This window comes from Camarhynchus parvulus, chromosome 2 (assembly GCF_901933205.1).
Source record: "Camarhynchus parvulus chromosome 2, STF_HiC, whole genome shotgun sequence".
Classification (NCBI taxonomy): domain Eukaryota; kingdom Metazoa; phylum Chordata; class Aves; order Passeriformes; family Thraupidae; genus Camarhynchus; species Camarhynchus parvulus.
The window spans coordinates 69,997,722-70,024,422 of NC_044572.1; the positions used below are offsets into that span (position 1 = coordinate 69,997,722).

Consider the following 26,701-nt stretch of genomic DNA (forward strand, 5'->3'; position numbering starts at 1 on the left):
CTTAGACACTGTACAAGAAACCAAAACTACACTGGAATACAAGGGAGAGAAGAGTAAGTAAAACACAAAATTAGTCACCAATTACTTCCTGTAATTATGGCAAAAAGAAACAGCAGAAGTAAACTATTAAATGCAGGTGGTAAAACTGTGACAGTAGCCATAAGTTAAAGAGAGCAAATCTGCAAACAAATCTGATATTTAAATGTTTTCAGAGCTGTTTCTTCAAGTAGGAATATCAGAAACACCCACAAAATAACTCAGATATGAACTCTGACTTTCCAGGTTCACTCACTTCAGGAAAGTTTTAATACACATTTTCCTATCCTTTGCAGCTCAATCTCTTATTGACTGAAGAGCAGCTGACTGGGCTTACAGAAGTCAAAAGCAACTGTGCTTGTGGTGACCATGAGGCACTGGAGCTCAAGATCCTGATGGGAGTGAGGAAGCAGAGCAGCGGGGTAGGTAGTCAAATACATGAAAGCAGACTCTGGCTTATTCAAGAAGGCTGTAGGAGGAACACCCTGGCAGACACCTCTGAAGCTATATTTAATGGGGTAGAACTCATCCCACTGACAGCAGAAAAACGTCACATTCATTTCTTCTCTAGGAGGAAAAACTTCAAAACCACGGTTTTAAATAGGAAAGATCTTAACTACTAAGAAGTGGTGCAGCACTGAAAGACGATGCTATGCTAAGCATCTATGAAAGGGTATAATATGCACAAACTAATGTCTCCTTTTCTCCCTACACAGCTCACTTGTCTCTAAGGCAAATTCTGAAAATCTCATAACAAGAAGTAGCTGAGAAACTTTGAGATAGACATACCCCTAAAAAATGCTCATTTACAGAGTCAAATGACATTTCTTTTCCTTACATTGCAGTGTCAGTTCAGAGACGGCTGAAACAACCTATCCCATTAGATAGGATGAAAGCACTGAGTTTTGGATTGTACTCAACCCCAAGCATTTAGGTTTAGATTAATTCCTCCCCAAGCTCCATTTTGCTAGCATCTAAAGTCACCTCAACTCCAGCTTTGTAAATTCCGTTCTCAATTACTTGAAGCAGTCCTTTTCTATGATAGGCACCTACATTCAAGGAGAAGAACATGGAACTCCAGTAAATGCCGTACTTTTTGAGGGGATCAGTAGAACACATGTTTCTTTTCCCTTTATACATTAACACCTTAATATAGCCTTAGGAGAGCACTTCCTTCTAGAAATAGAGCTCATCCTGGAGATCAGTGAAAAAAAGGGATAAGGTAACACATGCATTTCTTTTTCTTTCCCCCTCCCCCAATGAATCTTTATGCTTAAATATGTTTCTCTCTTAGCGCAAGAACAGGTAAGAGCCACCAATTTGTTTTGGCTATAGTCTGAAGGTGAATTTCAAGGAAGGCAATAAAGCATTGTTCTAGACATTTGAACAAACAAACCCAGCTACTTCCAAAACAGTGTCTGAACACACACAATCCTCCTATTAAAAAACAGCTGCCCAAGCTACCCTGTTAGCCAAGTAGGCTGTTCTCCAGCCATGATTCTGGGAGAACACATAAGCACAGAATATACCCAGCACTGCTTGTCTAAGTACCACTATAACGCAGACAGAGAAAAGACCTTCTTGAATCTCTCATCATATATTTGTCTTAAATATTAGCAAGCACATCTGATTAGTATAACAACCACCCATTTTTAATTAAATGTGGTTTTAAATACATATTTTACAGCCAACATGTTCTACTCTGGAAGTCAACTCTCTGTGAGCATTTTACACGCATGTCGACAGAATTGCAGCAAAAGGGGTTACATATCTGTTTCATACAGCAACACTAGCTAGTAACTGGACAGCTTACTCAGTAACTGGTCAGCTTACACAAGCTGATTAATTTTAGACAAACCTCAGCAAGGCAATACTGCCCAAAATAAGGCTCTTTTAAATCCCTCCCCAAAAAGTCCCCATGCCACAAATACTGCCCAGACACCTAGAACTCCAAAAGATCTAAGAGATTACTTCTTCCCACCGCAGTTTTCTATCTGTGATCTACTTGCTTTGTCAGCAAGGCTGGCCACAAGAACCTTTTTCCTCAAAGGGTCTCCCAGGAAAAACAAACACTTCACAAAGCAAAAGGATTTCCCTCCAAACATTTTGGTCACCTGCACAGTGGAGGAATTGAGTGGGGACAAAAAGCAAGTACCAGTGCAAAAAGCTCAGTTTTAATCAACCTCCTAATATCGTGCCATGAAAATGTTCATTGTACCATTTTCATGGTGTCGTGCCACTAATTTATCCGACTTTTGAATACTTCCTACTGACCTCTGCATCCAGGGGATGCCAGTGACATGTCAACATGATACTGCCACTACTGTGCAAGTTACCCTTGAGCGATTCTCTAATCTGCACCAAGTGCTACTTTGGACGGATTGTTTTGTTTATGCCTGGAGCTTAAGTCTTTAAAAGTTATGCAAGTTAGGGCATCCAGGCTTAACCTTCAATTGTTGTGTTCGAAAGTGCAATCTTCTTGATTTCAAATTCTTCCACATCACTGGTGAACCATTTTTACTAGTCATTTGTAAGTTTTGAAAATGTTTTCTTTAGCTATAACACATCATATAATACTCTGTAGTAAGAAAGCTTTCTGCAAAATTAAGCTTAATTCAAAACACCAATTTAACAATTAGCAAATCTCTGCAAGCTGACAGCCCAGCACCAGGTAGGGAAAACAAAAGAGAAGATCAACTTTCCCCTTGTAAGTTTCTTAAAAATAAGACAAGCTTCTTTTACCTATCATACTGATACAGTTCCCTTTGTTTTGAACAAGAAGTCTTGTATGTGCAGTCTTTATTCACATTTTATGATCCCTATACAAGAAAGTCTAATTGACAGAAAGGTCTCAAACTTCAAATACCAAGACACTGTGGATTTTGTGTTCTAGCTTTGTCCCTTTGTATCCCAACAAAAGTTGGTCAGTGAACTGCCCACAACTTGTTTTTTTCCTGCATCCAGACATTAAAATAAACAAAGGTGAAAGAGACTAGAGTTTCAAGTTTTTGATTTATTAGTGCTAAAATTACATTATTATCATACTTAATATAGAATAATAGCAGAGATTCAACATATTACTAATTTTATCCTGTAATAGGTGGATTGGATGATATGCAGCCAGAGTCGTGGGAGGACACTCACTGAAAAAGGTATCATGTAAATATTTGCACATTTATTTTTAAGAAGGCTTAAGTTAGAAGTCTGTGAGAATTCAACAAATGTTAAGAGATACAGGCAAACTCCTTATTTTAGATACTTCAAAACCAGGTTTTTAAGATGTTATAAACATGATGTCACATCAGTACCTTCTGATTTTGCAGTGACCATTATACCAAACCTTTTTAAAAACAAAATGCCCACACACAAGAGTGCACAGCTAGACAGCACCACCCCTTGTTCAGATGTACAAAAGATGTCCAGAGATACAAGTAAATGGTACTGACACATTCATTTATCTTAAGAATTTTCTGTAGCCCCCAAGTGCCAATAAGGCAAAAAAGAGATGGCAAGAAGCACTGCCTCCTGAAAGCTACAGATCTGATCCCCAAAACCATGTTTTTCAGACTCAGTGTCTTACAGACATTAGTATGGAAGAACTTGCCTATGGAAGGCAACCCTGAAAGTGGCACATCCTGCTGAGCAGCATTAGGCCCATGCAAACTGCACCAAGCTCAAAAGGTATCACTTCTGGGTGATGTCAAAGCAAGGCCTCGTCACTGCAACTGAATGTAGGAATTTAAAAAACTAATTAACAAAAAACCAAAAAACAAACAAAAACCCACAAAAAAAAAAAACCTCATCAAAACAAAATTCATCCATTATAAAGATTAGCCAATCTTGGAAAAAAGTACTGCATATTACTCCACAGGGAGGAGTAAAAGAGACTATGCTAATGGGGCACAAAACCGTTACACACGCCACAGGAAAAAACTAAGCCAGCCTGGCTAAATACACCCACCCAACTCAGCCAAAGCAAGATTCTGTCTTTCAAAAGTTTTATCCCATTCCCACTGATTTCTATAGGCTGGGAGACACAGCAAACAGTAGTTATCCTTTCAAGGCACAGACAACATACATGCCCAGCAGCCTAGTAAGAACAGACAGGGTGTTCTTTTAATGCAGGTTCAGAAAAGTTGAGCACAAAGCCCCACCTAAACCCAGAATTTCCAACAGTGGCTGCTTCAGGAAGCTTTCTAGAAGAAATGTAATAGAGTGCTCTCTCTTTAGTACAGCAACCCCTTGAAAGGAAACAGATTTCATTTTCATTCAGGCCGGACCAGCCCTTTGGCACTCAAGGGTCAGAGCTGCCTGAAGCTGTGCAAGCAGCGACTGACTGCCCAGAGCCTCCAAGAACAGTGGTTCAGGACAGCACATAATAAACCACCAATTGAGAACCCTTCTCTTGCTGCAAACAAATCTGCTTTATTCAAAAAAAGGAATATTCATTCTTCCACACTAATTAATACTTAGTAATTTTAAACAGGCAATAGGGCAATGGAGTTGGCAGAGCACTCTGTACTGCCTCCCCCCTTGGGAAATTCTGTATTTGCTCTCTGCATGCCCCACTACCTGTCCTAAAACCAGGACAACAATGCCCTTGCCTGTGACCACATTTTTTTTCTGCAGTAGAAAGTATACACAGCCAAAAAAAAGCTGAGGTAAAATTCTAAAAATCACAAATATTTAATCTCAGTCATCTAGATAACTGCATCTGAGCTTGAAGCAACACTACGAAGTCTGATTAAGGTTTAACATGTACAAAAATTAGAGCAACGCACTTGATTGGTAGTGTTTACCTACCCTGTTATGAAGCCAGGCAGAAATAAAGTTTAAAAGCTAAAGATGTTAAAAGACAACTTGTTTTCTTTATGTTTTATTGAAGACCAAAAATAATTTCTGCCTTTCAAATCCCTCCCAGCCCCTCCATTTTTTCTTCTAAAATTTAATTTTGATTTTTTTTTCTCCATTGAGAAAAGAAAAAAAAAAGAGCTGCAAATTAGGTTTCTGGAAAAGCACTCCAATGATTTCTTGCAACTGGATTACAAGTTAACAGGAAAACAAGGGATTTGTAGCTACTGAACTTTTGGATTATTTAGCCCACCAATCTGCTAATGCAAGCTATTGTATGTTCCAACATTAGGGCCGCATGAAACATCTGTTTTGGTACTCACAACCCGCATGCAGCTCTGGGACTGTCCAGTCACTTAAAATGGAAGACTGCTTGACTACTTTAGATAATGGTATGACAGCCCAACATCATGTCCAGCCAATTTGTTGGAAGGTTTCCCGGGAAGAAAGCACCCACCCACACACTGCAGAAACCAAAAGGCTGCTGTTTTTGTGACTTTCCATAGTGTTAGAGTCATACCACAGAAGAAAGATCTCCACCTTGCAAGCATCCAGCTTCCAAGAGAGAACTCCCAACAGAAGGACAAAAATCCAGGGGTTTCTAGGTGTGCTACAGAAATGAAAGGGAAGAGGAAAAACGTAATTCACCATTTCCCCCTGTAGTTTTAAGATTAAAACTGTGGAAGAAATGTGTAGGCTAAAACATTTCTCACCATTATCAGGAATACGGAGGGGAAAGGATGAGGTGCCACAAAGTTTGCCATCTCGCCCAAAGCCCTCCTAAACAATTTTTCATTTCCAAATACTTAAGAAAAAGTTAAACATAATTTTAAAAATAATAAAAGCTGACAACATGGTGCATCCGCTAGAGTTGCCTTCATCCTTTTTTTTTAATCACAAAAATATGTGAGCCAAAAGAAGAACATGGTCCTGTTGAATCAGTTTTATCTTGTATGGACATAAGAATCCTAGAGGAATTTTGAGTCTCAGGTAAATCAGTGTCTTTTACAGTCATCATAAAATGCAAACACTGAAGATCTGTGAATGAATATATATGCCCGAACTTTCCAACTTCAAGAGTTTAAAGTAGAAATATTAAAATATTTTCAAGAAAGGTGCTACACAGTGACTACAACAGTTTTAAAACTCACAGGGAAACTGAAAAAAAAGGACAGAAGCTTGCCAGGTGACAGAACATAACAACCTCCATCTGACTGTCCTGATTTGCCCCAGGTTTGCTACTAGTTTGCATGTTATGCTCTTGCAAAAGACAGTACAATGTTGACATTAAAAGTGAAACAATGACTGATAACTATTATCACCATAATAAAATGTCTATGAGCTGGCTAAGCTGAACAGGACCAGAGGGAAATCCCAAAGCCTAATTTTATCCTCTTAAGTATCTAGATATATAGACATGTTTGCAGAAATATTTTCCATTCACATGATGGCTACAGTATTAATTACTATCTTACAACATTCTGCTAAACACACACACACACAAAGGCATATGTTGCAACAGAGTAAATCCTACACCACTGATGGTGGGGAAATGAGACACACAAGAAGTGGCTTTCAATAAAAACCAAGATGGTTTTCATACGTAAAACTCATCCACACTGTAATAAGCCTTTGACTCTTAGTTTACCTGTGTGATAGGTCCCCAATACCAGATTATAAAGGCAGAGGGAACAAGACAATCCTATGGAGACTGGTACTTTCAGGTGATAGTATCTTGCACAAAGCATCTTGCAGCAAGTGCTCGATTTGCTTATATAAGCCAGAAGATAAACAAAAAGACTTGGCATTCCAACAGAACAGACAGCTCTTGAGCATTCATCTACTCACAATGCTAACAGCTAGGAGGAGCAATAGCATAAGCACACATTCCAACACCCCTTTTTGTAGCAGCAACCATCAGCTCACCAGAACATGCCATAATAATTTTAAAAGGAGAGGAATTACACTTTCTGTGTAGCCCAGCTCTCCTCTTACTCACAGTACTTTCAGACTTTAGTTACCTTAACTTTAATATCCTCCATTCTGGAAGGTGAAACAAGCTAATTTCAAAACAGTCAAGATTTTCTTAACACTCTTTTTATCTCCATTGTCCACTCTGCTTCAACAGTAGCCCATAATTTGCACTCATTTCCAAGTGATGCCAACACACTTCTATGGCTGCCTGGCAACAGGAGTTTTACTTGTAAATCTCCCCTCCACTGACACACTCCCCTCCTCCAGTACTCAAGAATGTGTGGAATAGCTGAAGCTATTTATCTTCATTTTGCTGAAGACTTGCACAAGGTGTTGAAAAAATACCAGAAAACCAACCTTGAAGCAAATCTGTGCTTGCATGCACTTTTTAGTCTTGTTATGAAATTGGGTTCACAAAGTAAGTTTAAGTAGTGACCTTCTAACTTTGAAGAGATTAAAACCTTACACATAATGTGTAATTTTATACATACAGGCAAGCAGAAGGTTTTTAATATAAATCTGTAAAAAGTAAAGCTGCCACAGTACTTTTAGAGCTTAAAATGGTAAGCTGTTCTAAAAGGAAAGCTGCCATGGATATTCAGCACCAGTATTTATAACAGAAAACAGAATTCAAAACTCATAGTTTGAAAGTTGGGGGGCCAAAAGCAGTATGAAGAGGCTATCTACCAGCAACAATTTTTCACTCCTCGCTTCCTTATTTTTGCTAGAACGATCCAGATACTTGGCACTACTTTCTCAGTTGCACATGTGGTAACGGGTGCCATAATCCATATGTAAATGTTCTCAACAGACCACAATCCAGAACCAATGACACTTTGGGAAGGGTACTTCATTCACAAGACTTGCTATCTCACAAAAAGTAATTCAGACATCTCTAAAACTTGCAAGCTAGAGCATGGAAAAGGAAAAGAACAAAAACAGCCAAAATACTCACTGACAGAGTAATAAGCACAATCCTTTTCCTTATAGAAACTAGAAAGGAACAGAATGAAACTCAAAAACACATTGCAGTTTTTAGGAGAACAGGAAGCTGTCCTACAAAAGCATCAGAGTTTCAAATTAAGTCTCACAGCAGGGCAATGCTAAATTCCTACACATGCCAGGATCCCAATAAAGGTGGAACCTTATAAAGGTGATTATTTAGCTTTAAGGTAATCCAAGTTTAAGACATTATTTTTAAGGATACAGTGGCTTGCAGGTTTTATACACCAGCATAAAAACACGTACTTCACCACATGCTATGAGCCAGACACACAAACTTTGGGTTCCCCACCTCCAATTCAATTTCCAGATGAAACATGCTAGATGTAGCCCACCCTGCCTACATAAAAAGCTTTTCATCTATGGACTTTCTTGCTATTCAGGTACCAAATCATGTATATGCACTGCTCCATCAAGCACTTCTCTCTCCATTTTCCAACAGACAATCCAAACACTTGTTAACAAGCAAATACCAGAAGGGTCTGTACCACCCCAAATCTGTTTGTTTTGGTGAAAATGGCAACTTGCCCAAATCCTGCTATACTCATCCTAGATAGCTGTGTGCTTTCCTCAATGCCTCAGCTGTAACACCAAAAAACCCACACCAATATGCCACTTTCCCTTTTCCAATGCCCTTTGCACATGTCAGTAATGCCTATCACTGTGGTATCTAGCTATAAAGATTAGAGACCACAGATCAGAGACGTGAGACAGCTCCCGAGAAGTGAAATGAATGCTTACGTTTGCAGAGCAATTTGTAGCTTTGACTACTAGCTTTGATTTAGTCATTGTTTTCTCAGTTTTCTTTTACCTTCTTGTCCCCTTCTCCCTCTCCCCTTCCCTGACCCAAAGGAAAGCCCCTGTTAGCACCTTTCTTCTCACCAGGCAGCAAGTACACTTCCTCATCCCCTCCTTGAGAGACCACTGGTAACAGTCTATGGACAACAAACATACTGGCCAGAGCCTTAAAACTCAAATAGAAAAAGGACTATTTAACTCAAGCAAGTTAAATGTAAGCAGCCAGCCACCACATGCCAGCATAAAGTTTTCCTCATCAAACTCAGCACTTCAGAATATCTAAGACTACATGTGCTAGCAAAAAAGTTCTAATCTATCCCTGTTCAGACAAATCCGAACATACCAAAGGATTCAGCTATCTTGGGGCTGTGGACTGTGAACTTCTCATGATTCTTTGCTCTTTCTCAAGAGCTGCCAAGTGTATAAACTGTTCCCATTATTTACTCACAGATTAACAGTTGGTAAATTGGTCCCAGGGAGTTGCTGAAGAATTTTCCTTATAACCATTTCCCTTGCTTACAAAAAAAAAAAAGCCAACCACACAACGCCTTCCACCCCCAACCCCCAACCCTGAATGAATGAGAGAACTTCCTGCACTCAGAACAGCATGAATAGACCTGGCAAGTAGTCAGGGAGATAGTACAGGCCCATGAATACTCTGAATTCAGCTTCTGTGCTGCCGCTAAATTAAAGGAATTCAGGAGCCTCACAAAGGCTTGGTTATTTAATTATATTATAAAATAAAAGGCTGAATCTATTAGACAGCATACGAAAGAAACCCTTCCCCCGAGTGCCTGCGCAGAACAAGCAGCCCCAGTGACTCTGCCTAACCTTCTCCCTCTCCTCAGGGTGATGTCACCAGCACACTGCTGCCAGATCCAGCAGAGCTGCCGATGCTGGCACAGCACTGCTCTACCTGCAGGCAAGAGTCCTCACCAGCTAGCCTGAGACAAGCCGTGCTTCTCTACCACATTTTACCTTTGCTCTTCACTCGCCATGAGACTCGTGACATTTGCAAGCAAGCTACAACTGTATTTAACTCTGATAACTGGATCAACTCATATATCAGCATTCAAACTCTCTTTTCCTTTCAAGTACCTTCAATAAAAACCAAAGCACACACATAAGAGTAACAACTACCAGTAACTAGCAAGATGCAAAATCTCCTTTTTCCCCCCATCATGTGCTACCTTCCCACCCTTTATAACTACCAAGGAACAAATGCACTCAGCAATCTGCCTTACAGGTCATTAGGAAACAAAGCCAGAGCAGCTTCCTCTAACTGAGGACTCTGTTGCTCATCAAATCTCTCAGCAGCCTCACATACATACAAGAAATGGACTGGGCAAGAAGAGCACACAGAGGGAAAGATCAAAATGACCCAGAGCACTGTGCACTCATTTTTACAGTCCAGCTAGACATGCTTGCGATTTGGGAACCCAGGCTGGCACATGTGAGACAGCAGCACCTCACCCTTGTGCCTTGCCAGAAAGGTGACATCAATCACAGTGAAATGTTCAGGGTAGTGGCCATGCTGGCACGGCCTAATGAGACCTGCAACCAGCTACCACCATGGTTTTCACTACCAAGAAGGGAAGCAAATATTCCCTTCTAGAGCAAAACTGCCAGGTGTTCCTGCCTGCAGACAGTCCCACAGGGCTGTATTCTCCTCAGCATCAGCTGCCAAAGGACAACTGTAACTCCAGTGTGGAAAAGCAAATGCACAAGAAAATCCAAAAAGACAGAACAGGATGTTTATGCATGAATGATAAGACAAGGTTTGTGTAATATTTCATTAGGAAAGTAAGGGTATGGCACTATTTCCTGGCTATGGATGAAGACATCGTTATATTCAGACATTTCTGCTACAAAAAGGTTGGTGGGTTTATAAAAATTAAAAGTGGGCATAGAAGACTTTAGGCCATAGCATTTGTTTCGGTATGGACAGCATCTACATTAGGAATGAAAGTTAGACATTAGTCTCCAACCATCTTCAGACAACTATATATTTTGTTGCGAAGCAGTGTAGTCATGTCTACAGAGAACAGTCCAAAGGATTTTCAACTGAGAAAATGCTGTATATGAAAATTAGTGGATAAGAGCTAAAGTAAAACCCAAATGTGAAAAATGCAAGGAAAATGCAAAGAAAAAGGCCAGTGCAACCAGAAATCCACAGTGCCAAGGTACAATTGCCATAGAACCTACTGAAGAGCATGTTAAATACCATCTCTAATTAAGGATTACCTACACACACAGTAATAGAACAAGCTTGAACTAACAATACCACACCTGGAAAGGCAATTCCCCAGCTTCAACTGCAACACGATTAAGAATCTCACAAAATAAAGAACACAGAGATGCAAGAACAGTTCACCTCTACTAAAATTACAGTTGTTCTTGTTTCACCAGGAACAAGACATATGGAATCATAGAATATTCTGAGTTGTAAGGGACCCACAAGGGTCATTCAAGTCCAGCTCCTGACCCAGCACACAACAGCCACAAGAATCACGCCATGCATCTGAAAACGTTGTCCAAACACTTCCTGAACTCTTGCAGGCCTGGTGCCATGACCACTTCCCTGGGGAGCCTTTTCCAATGTCCAACCACATTCTGGTGGTTTCCTAACATCCAGCCTAAACCTCCCCTGACACAGCTTCATGCCATTCCCTTGGGTCCCTGTCACTGGTCACAGAGGACACGAGATCTGTGCCTGTCTCTCAACTTCTCCTTGGCAGGCAGCTGCAGGCTACAATGAGGTTTCCCTCTCAGTCTCCTCTTCTCCAGGCTGAACAACAAGATGACCTTCGCCACTCCTCAGAAGGTTTCCCCTCTAGGTCCTTCACCATCTCTGCAGCTCTCATTTGAGCTCATTTTAATGGCTTGAAATCTTTCTTATACTGTGGTGCCCAAAACTGCACACAGTGTTCAAGGCGAGGCTGCACCAGTGCAGAGCAGAGCAGGACAATCCCCTCCCTCAACTGGCTGGTGGTGTTGTGCCTGATGCACCTCAGGATGCTGTTAAGCTCTTTTGGCTGCAAAGGCACACTGCCCATTCATATTCTACTTGCCATTGACCAGGATCCCCAGATCTCTTTCTGTGAGATTTCTCTCCAATCCCCCATTTCCCAGGTTGTGTGCCCATCTAGGGCACCCACATTCCAAGTGTAGAATCAGGCACTTGCCCCACTGAAATTCATATGGTTGGCATGCAATCCTCTTCTGGACAGAAGTTTGAACACTGAGGTCCCAGGACCTGCCTACCAGGAATCCTACTTTTTTCAGGGCTACAAGAGGAGACTAGACTTTCCCTGTACAATACTGCCTAGCAGCACTTTTGTTCACAATTCAGAAAGGACAATGATTGTTAACTGCATGTTTTATTTAACTTGTCTAGTTGATCATGCCTAGCTTAGCTGGTTGACAGCAAACATGACAGCAGTGCCAAATGCTGAATCTCCTCCATGTCTGCTGTATGCATTCCTAAAAAGCAGAAGCTTTAAGGATGTGCTGCATGTAATACCACTGTTTACAAGTAATCTAATGGTAAAGAATCAGTACATCCAATTCCAGATTCAAAGGCTATTACAGCATGAACTCTTCTACCATCAGCCAGAGTTCTTACTATGCAAAATCAGCCTTTTTTTCCTTTATATCATAATCAGTTTACAAATTCGTATAACAGACAACCCAGGCCACAACCCTTGCCTTTTAAAACCCTACATTTGCTAGAGATGCTCTGCTGGATGAAGAACAAGACACGTGACATAGGAGATTTTATTAAAACAAAAAAAAAACCTAAAAACTTTTCAAATGCTTATTCCTGTAATATAAAGGTACAGTACACCTTAAACTGCTTTAAGGCTCTGTTCTTTTTATCTCTTTTAACTACACTGTTCCCTGATCCTACATTGTTGACATATATAGACAGCAATTTGTTACAGCCATGTGCTGTCATTCTCTGGAGAGAATTTTACTTACTTATTTTTGCAGCCCCGTGTTAGCCATGCTAGAACAAATGCTCTTCTCCACAAGTAATGCAGGGGACTGTTTGATACACAGCCTTACAGATACAGGCACGATTGAATGAGGAACACACAAAGAGGCCTGCTGATACATGCATATTGAGAAGAAACCCTTCAAAATCTTCAATAAGAAGACTCAAAATGTACAAAAAGGCTGAGGTGGTAAATGCAGCCAAGAATGTCCAAAAACTTCCAGTAGAAAAAGGAAAAGGAAAGCAGGGGGGGGAAAAAGGAAAGAGGAAAAGAAGGCAGGAAGGAAAAAAAGACAGAGGAAAAACAGAAAAAGAAGAAAAATAAAAGCACTGCAAAAAAAAAAACCAAGTAGGAAAAAAGAAGGAAAAAAATAAGGCAAAAGAGGGGAGAAGTATCTAGCTGCCTGTTCTGAACTAAAAGGATCTACAGTTGATCTCTGCTTTGCAATCTGCTGACACTCTCAAAACAGTGCTGTTCACAACTAAGGTGACAAATCTGCATTCCCCACTTCCACAGTGTAAGAAAGTAGTATCAGTTATTTACTGAATAATACTCAAAATCTATCTCCTATTAACACAGAACAGAAGCAGCAAGAGGTGCTGAAACTGCTCACACTCCAGTGGAGCACTGCACAAAGGATCACATCCCACCCTGTGCTGTAAATAAAACATCAAATATACCTCGGGTTCCACCAGAGAAACATCTACTCAGACACGCACAGAAGAGTATGGCCTAGTCCACTGCAGGCTACAAACTGTCTTAATCTCTGTACTACAGTATCTAGTGATACTGATCAATATTATTTCATTTTAGATTTCAATTACAAGAAGCTGCAAGTTTCAAAATAAACTAGGATCTTTTATCGCCAAGATTAAGAAAAGAAGCATTCTGAAGCATTTTTCTTAAAAGAGGCACATCAAATACATAACCTGTAAAGCAAAATAAGTAAAATAATTTAATGTACTCTTCTCATATTAGCAGGAATTAACACTGTCATTTGATTAAGGAGATTAAAGACAGACACACCAAGCACTTCTCAGTGCTATAGTCTAATCTTAGCAGGGATGAATATGCTTATACAGATGATACCATTGTTCTTGAAGTCATGAAATGGAAACACTTTCTATATTTGATAGTCTGAAATGTACCACATTAACCTTCTGTTTATTCACAGGGAATGTACAGACTATAGGGACTTTAATTTATACAGAGAAGGAACATGTTTTTCATGCTATCAAACAAACCCACCCACCTCACCCATAAAACAAAAACAGAATAAACAACCAAAAAGGAAGAAAAAATTAAAAAAAAAAAAAAAAAGATAAGACACATTCCACCAACTTCCCATAGCTTGGACATTTCAAATTTTTTTAGTCACTATTTTCTTTTATTAGCTAGGACACCCAAGACAAAAATGTTAACTGCTTGCTCTGAAAGGGTATTAACTCAGGTCTACTTCTAAATAACCTATTTATCTATTTTTAATCCAGACAACCATGCTTCTACCAAGACAGTACATTAGAAGTCCTCAACTCAGGAACAATTTTGTATAATTACATACATACTGACATACTGCACAGCTTTCAATAAACTCCTGTTTGTATTTCTGAAATGTTAAATTGAATCTCCCACACATATATGATTAACTTCTCTTTGAGACACATCCTGTTTGCAACCTGCAAACGATCATGCTTTAGTGTTTGTGACCACGAAATACTGGTACCAGAAGAAACCAAGAGCTCCTAGACTGTTAACTTCAGTTCATTAGACATGCTAGCCATCTTCCAGATGTTCCACCACTTCTTTCTTAACACTTTGTCATTAACGTCTTTATTTCATCAGACAAGCTTCATAGCATGAAAGCAAACAGACGTAGATGCAGAAAGTCAACACTGACACACAGTAATTATGCCCGAGACAACCTAAAAAGTTTCATAAATAAAATGATTGCTCACTGATGTCCCCTAGAGGTCTGTCTGTCCCACTAAGTAACACACAACAAGGAAAAATACCTTCCTCCATCACTTACTAGTCCTGCACTTCAGTCACAACAACCGCATGTAGAGCTACAGGCTGTGGGTACAGGCTGGAAAGCTGCCAGGTGGAAAAGGACCTGCACGTGCTGGTTGACAGCAGCTGAACATGAGCCAGTGTATGCCCAGGTGACCAGAAAGGCCAAGGGCATCCCGGCTTGTATAAGAAATAGTGACCAGCAGGAGCAGGGCAGGGATTGTCCCCTGTACCCAGCACTGGTGAGGCTGCACCTTGAATCCTGTGTCCAAGATTCTGGGCCCCTCAGAGCAATAAGAACATTGAGGGGCTGGAGCACATCCAGAGAAGGGCAACAGAGCTGGTGAAGGGTCTGCAGCACAAGTCTGATAAGAAGTACCTGAGGGAGCTGGGGTTGCTTAGGTTGGAAGAAGAGAAAGTTCAGTGGGGACCTTATCACCCTTTAAAACTGCCTGAAAGGAGGGTGTAGCCAGGTGGGGGGTGGTCTCTCTTTCCAGGCAACAAGTGACAGACAAGAGGAAATGGCCTCAAGCTGCACCAGGTGAGACTCAAGTTGGAATCAGGAAGAATTTCTTCACTGAAAGGATGGTCAGGCATTGGAATAGCCCGCCCAGGAAGCAGGTGAAGTCACCATCCCTGGAGTGTTCAATAAACAGCACATGGCACTTAGTGTTTAGTTGGCATGGAGGTGTTCAATCAAAGGTTTGATTCAATGACCTTGAAGGTCTTTTACAACTTCCACAATTGTATGAATTTGAGTCAATAATCATAAAGAGCTCACAATAAGGAGCCACTGGTTCAGCTGATCAATCATCTAATAAGCAAGCAGATTGCACGCATAGTTAGCTTTGCTGCTTGTAGGACTCCAAGCACAAACGCGGTGCTCCTACTTACTATCTGCTGTAATAAAAAGGTTAGAGAGGATCTGGCAGTAAGACAAAACAAGTGCTTGAATGAGAGCAACAAAACGTCACTGTACACAATTCTGATCAGAAAACTCACTGTCCACTTAGATACTCAAAACCTTCAAGGCAGCTCTAAAACTCAGGAGAGCTGCTTAGATAGAGCTCCTCCATGGTGTATATAAAAGCAAAATTGCTGCTGGTAAGGACTTCCAAACTTTTCTGTACCGTTTCTATTAGAGCCAATAACAGTTTGAACTAGGCATCGTTATTGTTTAAAGAAGCATGCAGCTTTTTCAAAGGACAAGAGTCAGAATTATTCTCATCAACTGAAGGTGCCTGAATCACAGGTTTTGTTCTACCCTTAATGCTGCATCTACATTCTCTCCTCTCCGGAGCACACATTCAGAAAAAGAGTGGCCTGCCACTTATCTTAATTACAGGTCTTACTATCTCTTTCTCTTTGGACACAAAGCGTCATAAATCAAACAAACAGGAAGAGAAATTGCATTCAGATTACATAATGAGGTTTATGTAAATTACACCTACAGCCCAGGGTCCTGAACTTCAAAGGCATTCCAGCTCCTCATTACCCCCTGGACCAAGACCCACTGTTTTGTCTTTATTTAAATAAGTTGGCACAGCATTTGGAGTGCTTGAAGATGAGAAGAACCGGTTCAAGTAGCTATTATGGGCTTTTGAGAATTATGACTACAATCCAGAGCCTAGTAAAGCTGAAGATTCCCGTTGCCACTGCACAAGACCAAGAACAATTAATACCCTGCAGAGGAACAAATTTACCTCTGGCCCACAAAAACACCTCGAGTTAAACTCTAAAAATCTTGCCCACGTGCACAATTTTCATTTTCCTTCTACCAAAAGCTAAACTAGATAGAACTGGAGAGAAAAATTTCCTGAAACACAGTATTTTGCATCAATATGTAAACAGTTATTCTTAGCTGTCAAATCGAGGAACACACAGTTAGTTGAGCAATGAGTATTTTCAGCATCCCTCCAAATAAGCCAAAGCCAGCTGGAAGAAATTTTACTTCCCTATCGACAGAAAAAGCTTCAAAGAAGAGTATGCTACGTTGTGAAATTAAATGACTTCACTCTAGGAGGTCTTTCTTCCTGATTTTACAGTTGTCATTTTTAAATGCAATGTCCTCCAAAGAACAATTTTTGTCCCCTAAATAATGGGGGACAGAGCAGGAAGGGGGCGTACAAAACCCCCAAAAGATTATGTACTATTCCTATTCTTTCACATATTTAACCCCATCCATGGGAGCAGAAAGTCTCAGCCATCAGACCCCAAGGTCAGGACTAGCTAGTAGCTAACCAGGGAAGCAAAAGGAATCCTGGTTGGGACAACTGCCATAAAGAACTTGGACTATCCATTTACGTAACTAAATGATTTTATGTGACAGTGGCAGGGAGTACAGAGGGCTCTGGGGACCACATCCATGGACAAGACCCCAAAGAGTGATTACTGACAGTGCCTTCTTTAAAAAAAACCAAACACTACAGTGGTTGCGCCAGCACAGAAAACCAGTTCTACCATTCACTTTGCCGACCTGAAATCCTGAATGGAACTTCAGCAAAAAGCCACATACATCCCTCCATGATGGTACAGCAGCTGCTGCATTCCAAACAGCAAGAAATGCTTTTTCTTTATGTTCACAGTTTATCATACAGCACACATATGACAAAAAGTAGACAAAGAGTTAAATAAAATATATCATAAATAACAATACTTAAGTTTAACATTCTCAGATACCTAAGGCGACGTCAGTATGTAACAGTAATCAGTGGGAAAATGTTCAATTCAAATCTGCCACGAGTTATTTTTAGAAAGTGGTATCTATGTTAGGATACCATGGTGGATAAATGCCAGACTAATTGAAAAAAATAACTAATCTACAATGAATACAAGTTATTTTCTAGTGAAAAATGTACAGATTATTCTCACAAAAAAGGCAACGCTACAGCGAACAGCTAATTCAACTGTTCAGAAAAGCTATTAAGCACAAAAGTTACAGAAAGAATAAAACTTGGCCCTTTGGAATGAAGCACAAAACTGAAAAATCTAGAATTTTTACAGAAATGTTCTGCCATAGACTTTACAGACCTTAACTACCTCAAATCTATACATAACTCCAGCACTGCCATGCAGTGGTAATTTAAACAGGTTTCCAAAATCTCAGATGATTTTCATAAGAAAGATGTCATTGTCATTTTAAATGAGGTCCATTGTCCTCCTGTGATGTTTTTTAAATATTCTGTGAATGTCTTAGTGTTTTAGAATTCCTGTCTAAGAGACAAATATAGAAAAAGTTAAAACACATTCATCTCTCAGGGAGTTTAAAACTTTTTAGTCGTTTATGAAAGTTGGTTGCACTTCTCTTAAATATCTCAGAGAAGTAAAAACTAAGCTGGAAATATATGGCCAAGACAGTGAAGTTCACAAACCTGAAGATGTTTTGGTACACCACACCCTACCCTTTTTACCTGGGTTAAGTTTCCCCACACAAACTGCAACTGACTTGAAGCATCAAAATCTATTCCATTTGAATACACACACAAAATATTTTACCAACATACCCCCAAAGGTAACTACAGCATTCAGTTCTCTGGGTTAAAGAATACAGCTATTACAGAGCTACTCCAGACAAACGGCTTCTCAGAGCGCAAATCCCCATCTGAGCAAAAGCTCTGAAATACAGCAATGAAACTGACTCAAGGGAAGCTGAAAACAAGTATGTGAGCACTTTGATCTGAATTAAAATGCCAGAGCGCCCCATTCCACAAGCAGTGAAATAATGAAACACTGCAGACTAAGTCAAACTATCCTTGCTTTGCACAGACGTTGAGTCTTTGGTTTCTTTTTCTTTTCCTCCCCCTAAATTAATAAACTAATAACTTAAATAGTTATTCAAAATGATCACCCCTTAAACGCAGAGGGAAATGAAGCTGTAAGTACGTGAGGCACAGGGTCCCTCCAAATTAGAAAGCTGAGTATAAGAAACAGCAGTCTCCAGGATTTCCATCTCTAAACTTCTATTCTGTGGAATTCTGAATGCATATATTTTTCAAATTTACCTGCTCAGGCAGATTATCTTATACATGCCTGTCTTCTACAGGACCACTTAAATAAGAAATAAATATCTCTTTATATTGTTTTATAAAGAGATTTTTTTTAACTATCAAAGTAGGTTTTGATAGTTACGAAGCACACACCAGTTGCTAACACTGGATCGAATTAATCCTTTTTTTTCGCACTATTAAGTAGTACCTTCCCAAGAACCATGTCGTGCTTTAGATGCGTAGCAGTCTGTCAGTGTACTAATAGAACAGATGGATGTTTTAATTAGAGAAGGGCTCTTAGGTATATCAGCAATTCCATCATCAAGAGGATGTTTATACCATTAAAAAAAGGGGGGGAAATTGGTAAAAAATGCAACAGTGACAGCATCAAAATACATTAAGAGAAAAGAAAGGAAAAAGAATGCCATGTTCTGTGCTGCAGCAGTGAAGAAATTCAGCTCCTGGATGTACCAAATCAGGCACTACATATTCAGTATATATAGTAACTGCTATGTACATCACACTAAAATCTCCCGTGTCGGTACTTAACACGTACTTAAGTTATGGATGCCAGCCAGGAGTACAACAGAGTTTAAAAGTTGCAAAGACCATAGTACTTAACAGCTGTCACATACCAAAGCTCAGCTGTGGCTGCACCAGCATTCCAGCATTATCTGCATGGCTCCTCCTTTGTAGGAGCCCAGAGCCCCCTGAAAGCTGCCTACCTCAGAAAGACCCCATTCGAACAAAAGATAAGCAAATGGCTGTGCACGTGAACAGGTGGAGCCAGCCAAAGGCAATGCAACCATTTTAAACTCTCCTGCAGAACAGGACTAGAAATGTCATTATCTTGGGACTGACATGGACCAAGCCCAGATTTAAACTGCTATGTAGCTGAAAAGTGAGTTTCCCAAAGAGGAAAATTTTAGGTATTACTTCTCTCTGCAGGACATGCCGACACATAAATGACTACAAGGTAAAGAATGTTCATCCGAGTCACGTTAGGAAGAAAAAAAAATTAGGATCACAGCAGCCCTAGGCAGAGGTTGTTTTTCCTTTCAGTTTCAGACAACTTCATGGAGACCTCTCCTGTCCAATCACACCTGCAAAAAGACATCCATTCACATTAATGTGAATTAACTCCTTTCATGTTAAAGATACGAGATGTCAGAACTATGTCAAGTGCTCCAAAAGCAGTTCTTTAGGGCACAGCTGCTCTCCCACACTCAATAATAAAAACAGTGTCTCTGGCATGCTTCCCCCCCATAACAGCACTTAGTCACCTTAAATCGAGTTTATCAACGTATTAAATAGCTGAACTGAGTTATTCACCAAGCAGCATAAACAGCACCAGCAATTCAACACATTCCACAAAGCTCTGCACTGCCAGGCATCTGGCACCTTCTAAACTAAGCATCTAAAACTGTGTTTCAATCCATCTAGCTGGAAGTCTCGTATGACCCCAACTACAAGGTGTACATTTTTTAAAGAAGGCAAGCAAACGCGATTGCTCAGAGCACTGCAACCGATCCTGACACAAGATCTTCCCCCCTTTTCTTTACTGGACAGAACAGCATCACTTATACTTCAAGACCAAGCTAGATTCATTTTTCTTCACAGCTTTCTAAAAGGCCACGTGAGCCGAAAGGATGTCTTCCCAAATAACATCTGACAGCCAGATGCAAAATTAACACCCTTAATTACAGCTGGCATTTCTTAGTATTCTGCCTATAGGCAGTTGCCTGCTGAAAAATTGAAATATTTGATGACACCAGCAGGTGCAGAAGCCCTATGTCACATCAGGGGGCAGAGAATTTAATGGTGGCCAAGTGCCAGAATCAGAAACATTACCTTTCAGCACTAAAACAAAAAAGCCTCAAACACCCATTGTACTGAACCAGTCTCCAAGACCACGATCATATTACTCACGCTTCTTGCCATGCAGAAGCTCCAGAACACAGCACTGCATGTAATTCCATGCTTATTTGTGATCTAAAACAAATAAGCAGTTTGGCAGCTTTTAATGAGATTGTTGTATTAGTCTGTTTTTCCTTCTATATGCAAATTATCGGGACATCAAGGACACTGTGACAACAATTATTTTTACAAAGCAATAAGGAATATTAGAACTTGTTTGCAAGAAGTCCTCTGGATCACAGCCACTCTTAAGGTTTTAGGAGTAGTTTAGGAAGTCTGACCTAATCGGTCTCCCATAGAAAACATCACAACTGTAATTGCCCTATGGATTCTTACACAGTTCCAGAACTCAGTCACACAGTATCTCAGCAGAAAGCTATTTAATCATGTCCTTTTAAATAGAGATTAAGTATTTCAAACTTTGAGGACATTATCTTTTGTTAAGGTAGATTTCAACAGAGAGAAAAATTGACATGCCTGACCAATCACTAATACCCAGTTTTGCTCAAATTGATGTTACAAGTAGGATCAGCCCCTTAAAGCTGTAAGGGATTTTGTTTTAGCAGTGGTGTTATCCATTTAATGCTTAGGAGTCAAGACACTGATGAAATTAACCACATTCACACTCTTAAGGAAGAAAATGAGAGGAGACACCAGAATAAACATACACTAACCACATTCTGAAACAAACCAAGGCAATGTACAGGAAGCACTTTTACGTTCTTAGTGTCCCATTTTGGTTTTGAGGGTTTTTAACAGACCAGCTATTTCATTTACAGAATATTTGTGGACTGCTATTTATTAAGAAAACTGTTTTGTCATAGCAGAAAAATCTAATTCTCTGCAGTTCTCCTAGCAATAATTTTTTATTCTGTGTCTTCCAGATTCCACAACAGGAGAAATTACCAGCCTACAGCAATCACTACAGCTATTTGCTGTATTGTCTTATGTGGAATTTGTCATGGTAAGTTTCAGCACAATCATCTTCCAGTCTTAAAACTGTCTCACCTCAGAAATAAAATAAAAAAAACCAAAGTCATCACTTTGCTCTCTTCTTTTCTCCCTACTCCAGGGGGATTAGGTGAAAGAATTCCTTTTAGAAGCAATGCAATAAATCCAACCTAGGTTTATATCATTTCACATCAGTAAAAGACAAGTATCACCAAATCCTACTGAGATAGCTTGCAGGAAATTACAGGGATAGAGATGCTAGTGGTTCTCTATCCATTGGGACAAGCCAGGCCACTTAAATCAACGAAGTCCTAGGCAAACAGGAAATCACTGTTTTAAAGCTTTCCTTAGGGTATGATCCTGGAGGATCATTTATTAAAAAGGTATTTCTCCTAAGCAAAACACTTAACTTTGGGGCCAAAAAAATTGCTCCCTTTTCCAGCGTAATTTGGTGTGTATTCTTTTTAAGTGTCTCTCCTTCCCTCCCTTTCATCTTGTTTGTATAAAATAAGGAAGCAGAGATAACTTGCCAAGACAATTACATAAAATCAGTATAATTATGTGTCAGTAATATTTTCTTAGCTGTTTTTTGGCTAGCCTGGTACCTTAAATGCTGCAATCTTTCTGTTACAAGCACCTGATCACAGGTGTTTTAGATGTTGATCACAGATCTCCTCAAAGAGATAAGGATTTCAAAAAATGCTGCACTTTTGAAGTACAGAGGCATACTTGTTAGCATATGAACTTGCATAAGAAATTTGCATTAATTTAATCCTATGTATGCTCACAGAAATATCCTTCTATCCAGTAGTTTTGTACAAGGAAGTCTAAAATGTACAAGCTACATTAGCAGTCAAGTTGAGACACTGAAATAAAACAAAGCTGGAACATCCTCATTTAGCATGTATAATTAATCATTTAATGCATTAAAACTACATGCAAACCGGCTTAACTGCGTGTAAGACTTCACTGTGTTTCCTGATTGTGTTTTCTTTAGAACACATCCTGTTAAAAAAGGAGGCACACAGCTGTCCCAATTTAAAACACGTGTGTGCATCCCCATTTAATGGTGGGGTGGGACTGGAAATAAAGGAAGCAACATCCCTCCCAGCATCACCTGCTGACTTCCATCCTCAAGAGCAGGCAAAGAAACATAAAAGACCACAATCATGATCTGAAAAAAAGTATTTTAAGCTACTTTCTGACCCCAATGCATCTAACCTATTTCTGTCAATTCCTTTAACAAATGCTACTTTTGCACTCATTATGCCACGGTCATTGTACAATCAGAAAAATCTGAAGAAAAGCTGAATTGACCACTTTCCACCACTCCCACATTCTCTTCTGAATAAAAAAGGGCACTTATCCAGCATACTGCTCTCCTTCCCACCCCACCATTACCGACTCCGTTTGACATTCAGAGGAATTCGCTCGAGAAAAGAATCTCTCTATTTTTCAAAGTTAAAGCACTGAATTCTCACGGTTCATTGAAGGACCATTCTGCTCAGCCAACCCAGCAAGGGGATGGATGGCATGTGCTACTTTGCTAGCATGACCTCATCTTGGGATATCACATTTACCTGTTTCACGAGAAAACTGACAAGGTGTCTGAATGCATACCTGGACATTAAACAATGTCTTCTTTTTGAAGAGATGTACAGGATAGTTAAAACCCAAGAATTTCCGAGATCACAGTAAGTCTTTTACACAAACCAACTCAACTGACACACAAGGTATTTTTAAACCTCCCTAAAACTGCAGAAGGTTGCATAATTACAACGTGGGAGCTAACTTTTCCACCCAACACTCTCCAAATTCTGTACTGTATGTTGTAACAGCAAAGCTGCATTACAAAGCTTCTCCCTTTTCATGATAAAGGTTTTGACCACCCCGCTTCCAAAGACCATGACTTGTGCTTCCCTACTTCTCTCACTTGCTGCCCTCAATCTCTCAGTGAACTCCCACCACTCTAAGGGGAAAAACTGATGCCAACAACGCAGAAAGCCAATCGCAGGATCTTGTTTGCAGGAATGCACCGCTCTCAGCTCAGGCAGCCACCCTACTGTGGTAACCTATTTCAGGAGCAAGAACTGCGGGCATTGCCCCTTTGGAAGCGAGCCGGCCGTGCCCTCGGCTCGGCCATGGGGCGGGCTCGGCGCTCCCCGGAGCGAGCACACAGCTCCACTAAACCGTGAGCCAGCTGCCGGCATCCCGCAAACATGTGGAACGAACCTTCGACCTCCCGTGCCCGGCAGCGGCACCGATGCAATTCCTCGTCACTAGGGAAAGCAGTAGTAGATTAAGGCTGATTTAACCTCGAACGCCCAGTGCCGCTGCTGGGAACGGGAAAACAACATTAGCGCGACCTCCATTACCGAGGCGCTGAAAGAAGGGGAGGCAACCCCGGGCACAGCGCTGGAGCAGCCTGAGCGCCGCTGACACCGCAGCTTCTCCCGGCAGCCGGCTCGGGGAGCGCTTCCCGCCGCCGCGGGGACCTCCCGGCACGGCCCCTCCCAGGCGCGGCGCGGAGACACCCGCGGGCCGCGTTCCCCGTGACAGGGGACGGCCCCGGGCCACCTTCCCCGTGACAGGGGACGGCCCGGCGGAGGAGCAGCGCCCAGCCGCCCGCACGCCCTCCGCTCACCCCGGCGCCCGACGCACCAACAGCCGGGGCGGTGGGCGCGGCTCCCGCCCCTTCCCCACGGTCGCCCCCCAGCCCCGCTCACCGGCGTAGAAGCGGATGAGGCAGCCGGTCTCCGAGTCCATGCCCTCCTCCTGCACCCGCCACAGGTCCCGGAAGCCCAGCTGGGAGAGGTAGTCGTTCTGGATCTGCAGCGGCTTCTCGTGGGCCTCCAGCCGCCGGCTGGTCTCCCCGTGCAGCTGTACATACAGGGCGGGCGGCCCCGCCGGCTGCTCCCGCCCGCCGGCCGCGCCCGCCGGCACCCCCACTGCCCGCCCCAGGGGCAGCTCCCCCGGGCAGGGGGGGCCCCGGCCCGGCCCCGCACCTGCTTCTTCCACCCCGTCGGGGGCGCCGGCTCCACCTCCAGCTCGTCCGAAGAGGACGAGCCACCGCCGCCGCCACTGCTGTAGGGGTCCAGCCGGTCAGAGACGCTCTCGGCGCTGGGGCTGAAGCTCTCGGTGTCGGAGCCGGCCGGCCCCAGCTCCCCCAGCAGGGAGGGGCAGGAAAGCGGCGGCCCGGCAAGGTACAGTTCGGCCGGCGGCGCCCCGGGGCTCAAGTCGGAGGGCGCCGGGCTCGGCCGGCCGCCGGCCAAGTCGCTCTCCTCGGCGCCGCTGCACAGCGGCAGGCGGTCGGGCCGCGCCGCTTCCTCGCAGCCTCCTCCGGACAGCCCGCTCCGCATCCCCCGCCGGCTCCTGGGCTTCTCGTCCGGCTGCGGCCGCAGCCCCTCGGCCGCGGGCTCGGGCGGCGCCTCGGTGGGGCCCGCCGGCGGCTCGGGCGGGGGTTGCGGCGGCGGCGCGCCCGCCTTGCCCAGCACTCGCACCACGCTGCTGCCGCCCCGGTGGCCGAGCTGTTGCAGCCGGGCGGCCACCTCGGCCGCCGTGGTCTCCAGGGTGCAGAGCACCGGGCGCAGGTAGCAGTTCATGTGCCGCTCGTAGACGTGGACGCAGCCCCGCTGCAGGTCCCGCCGCACCCAGTCCCGCTCCGGGGGCTGCAGGGGCTGCAGCTGCCGGGGCGGCTTCAGCAGCAGCAGCGCCTTCCTGTCCAAACTGCGGGTGCCCAGCGAGAGGGCCGGGGCGCCGCCGGCAGAGGGGGAGGCGGCGGAGAGGTTCCTCTTCAACCTCCCCCGCCGCAGGAGCAGGGAGTTAGCGCGCCGCCGGGGGCCGCCGGAGTCCCGCTGGCCGCCAGTGCCGCGGGAGGAGCGAATCCGCCGGCTCCCCCTCGCCTCCGCCGCGGGCCGCCGGCTGCTTTGCCGTCCAGCTGCCCGCCGCCGCCCGACGGCTCCGCGCCGCTCTCCGCCTGACTCCTCCTGCCCGGGGAGCCGCTCTCCGGCTCTCCCCGCCCGCTTCCCGCCGCTGGGGCTTCTGCCGCTCGCTGCTGCGCGGGCTCCATCGCCGCGGGGCCGGGGATGCCGCCGCCGCCGCCCTGCTGGGAGCGCCGCGGCGCGGGGGGGGCCGAGCGGAGCGCGGCGCCGCGTCCCGGGGGTGGGGGGGGGATTACGTAGCAGCCGCGGGAAGCATTCCGCCGGTGCCTGGCTCAGTCCCGCTGCCCGGCTGTCGCCAGCGCCATTAGGGAGGAAGGCAGGCAGGCAGGCGGGCGAGGAGCGAGCGATCCCGCCGCCGTCCGCCGCTCCCCGCGCGCGCGCGGCTCATGAATATTAACCAGCCCACGGGGAGCGAGGGAGGCTCGCGAGGGTGACGCCACCGCTCGCGCGGCGGGGCGGGGCGTCGCCGATAAACACAGCGTGACTCCCAGCCGGCCCAGGCGGCGCGCGGGGGCCGCTGGGAGCTGTAGTCCCGCGGCGGCCGCAAGTCCCGGCAGTCCCGCGGCTTCCCGGGGGCTGCGCAGGCTCCGGGAGGGAGCGCGGGCGCGAGGCCGTAGCTCGCCGGCAGTGTCGGCGCTACCTCACGGTGCGGGGCCGAATCCGCGTTAAAATTATTCCAGGACTTTGTCCCGCGCTCCGTGTTTGTGTTCCTTGGGTCTGGTCGGCGGGTCTGGCTGGTCCAGTGAGCGCGCTCGCCCCGCTCTGCCCCGCCTGACGCCTTCTCCCCGTTGGCTGCCTCGGCGCAGAGCCCGAGCACTGAGCCCAGGCAATCTTCCCCTCTGAAAAGGGACATGGTTTTTCCAAATCCAAGATGGAGAAAGACATGGAAATGTGGGTGGAAACACACATGTATATATACACGCACGTACCGTAAGAAGAGCTGCTTTGTGAGTAGGCACAGAGAAGGTTTCAGTGCCATTAGTCTGTCATTGTGTTTCAGGGACTAAACTTACCTAAGATGCCTACTTGTAGAAGGTCGCTGAGAAGTAGCCATTAAATAGAAACATTTTTTCAAAAAAACATGTCCCGTGATTTAAAACAAATCACTGAAAGGGAAAATCAGACGCACTCAATTAGCAGTGTAAACATGTGAGTTTTTATACTGCAGGGGCACCATACTGTGGAATTCAGAGAAATCTCTTATGCCCCTGGAGATGTTTTAGCTGAGTAATGCCGG

At 43.6% G+C, this 26,701-nt stretch overlaps 1 protein-coding gene across 1 annotated transcript in view; it reads right to left on the minus strand.

The window, feature by feature from the left end:
* PHLPP1 (PH domain and leucine rich repeat protein phosphatase 1) overlaps window positions 1–25,643 on the minus strand; it is a 135,665-nt gene extending 110,022 nt beyond the window's left edge. The window contains 3 exon segments of the mRNA XM_030943948.1: window positions 24,250–24,546; window positions 24,549–25,352; window positions 25,355–25,643. Coding sequence (XP_030799808.1) covers window positions 24,250–24,546; window positions 24,549–25,352; window positions 25,355–25,592 — 1,339 coding nt within the window. The 5' untranslated portion in view covers window positions 25,593–25,643.
* Window positions 25,644–26,701: the final 1,058 nt, after the last annotated feature.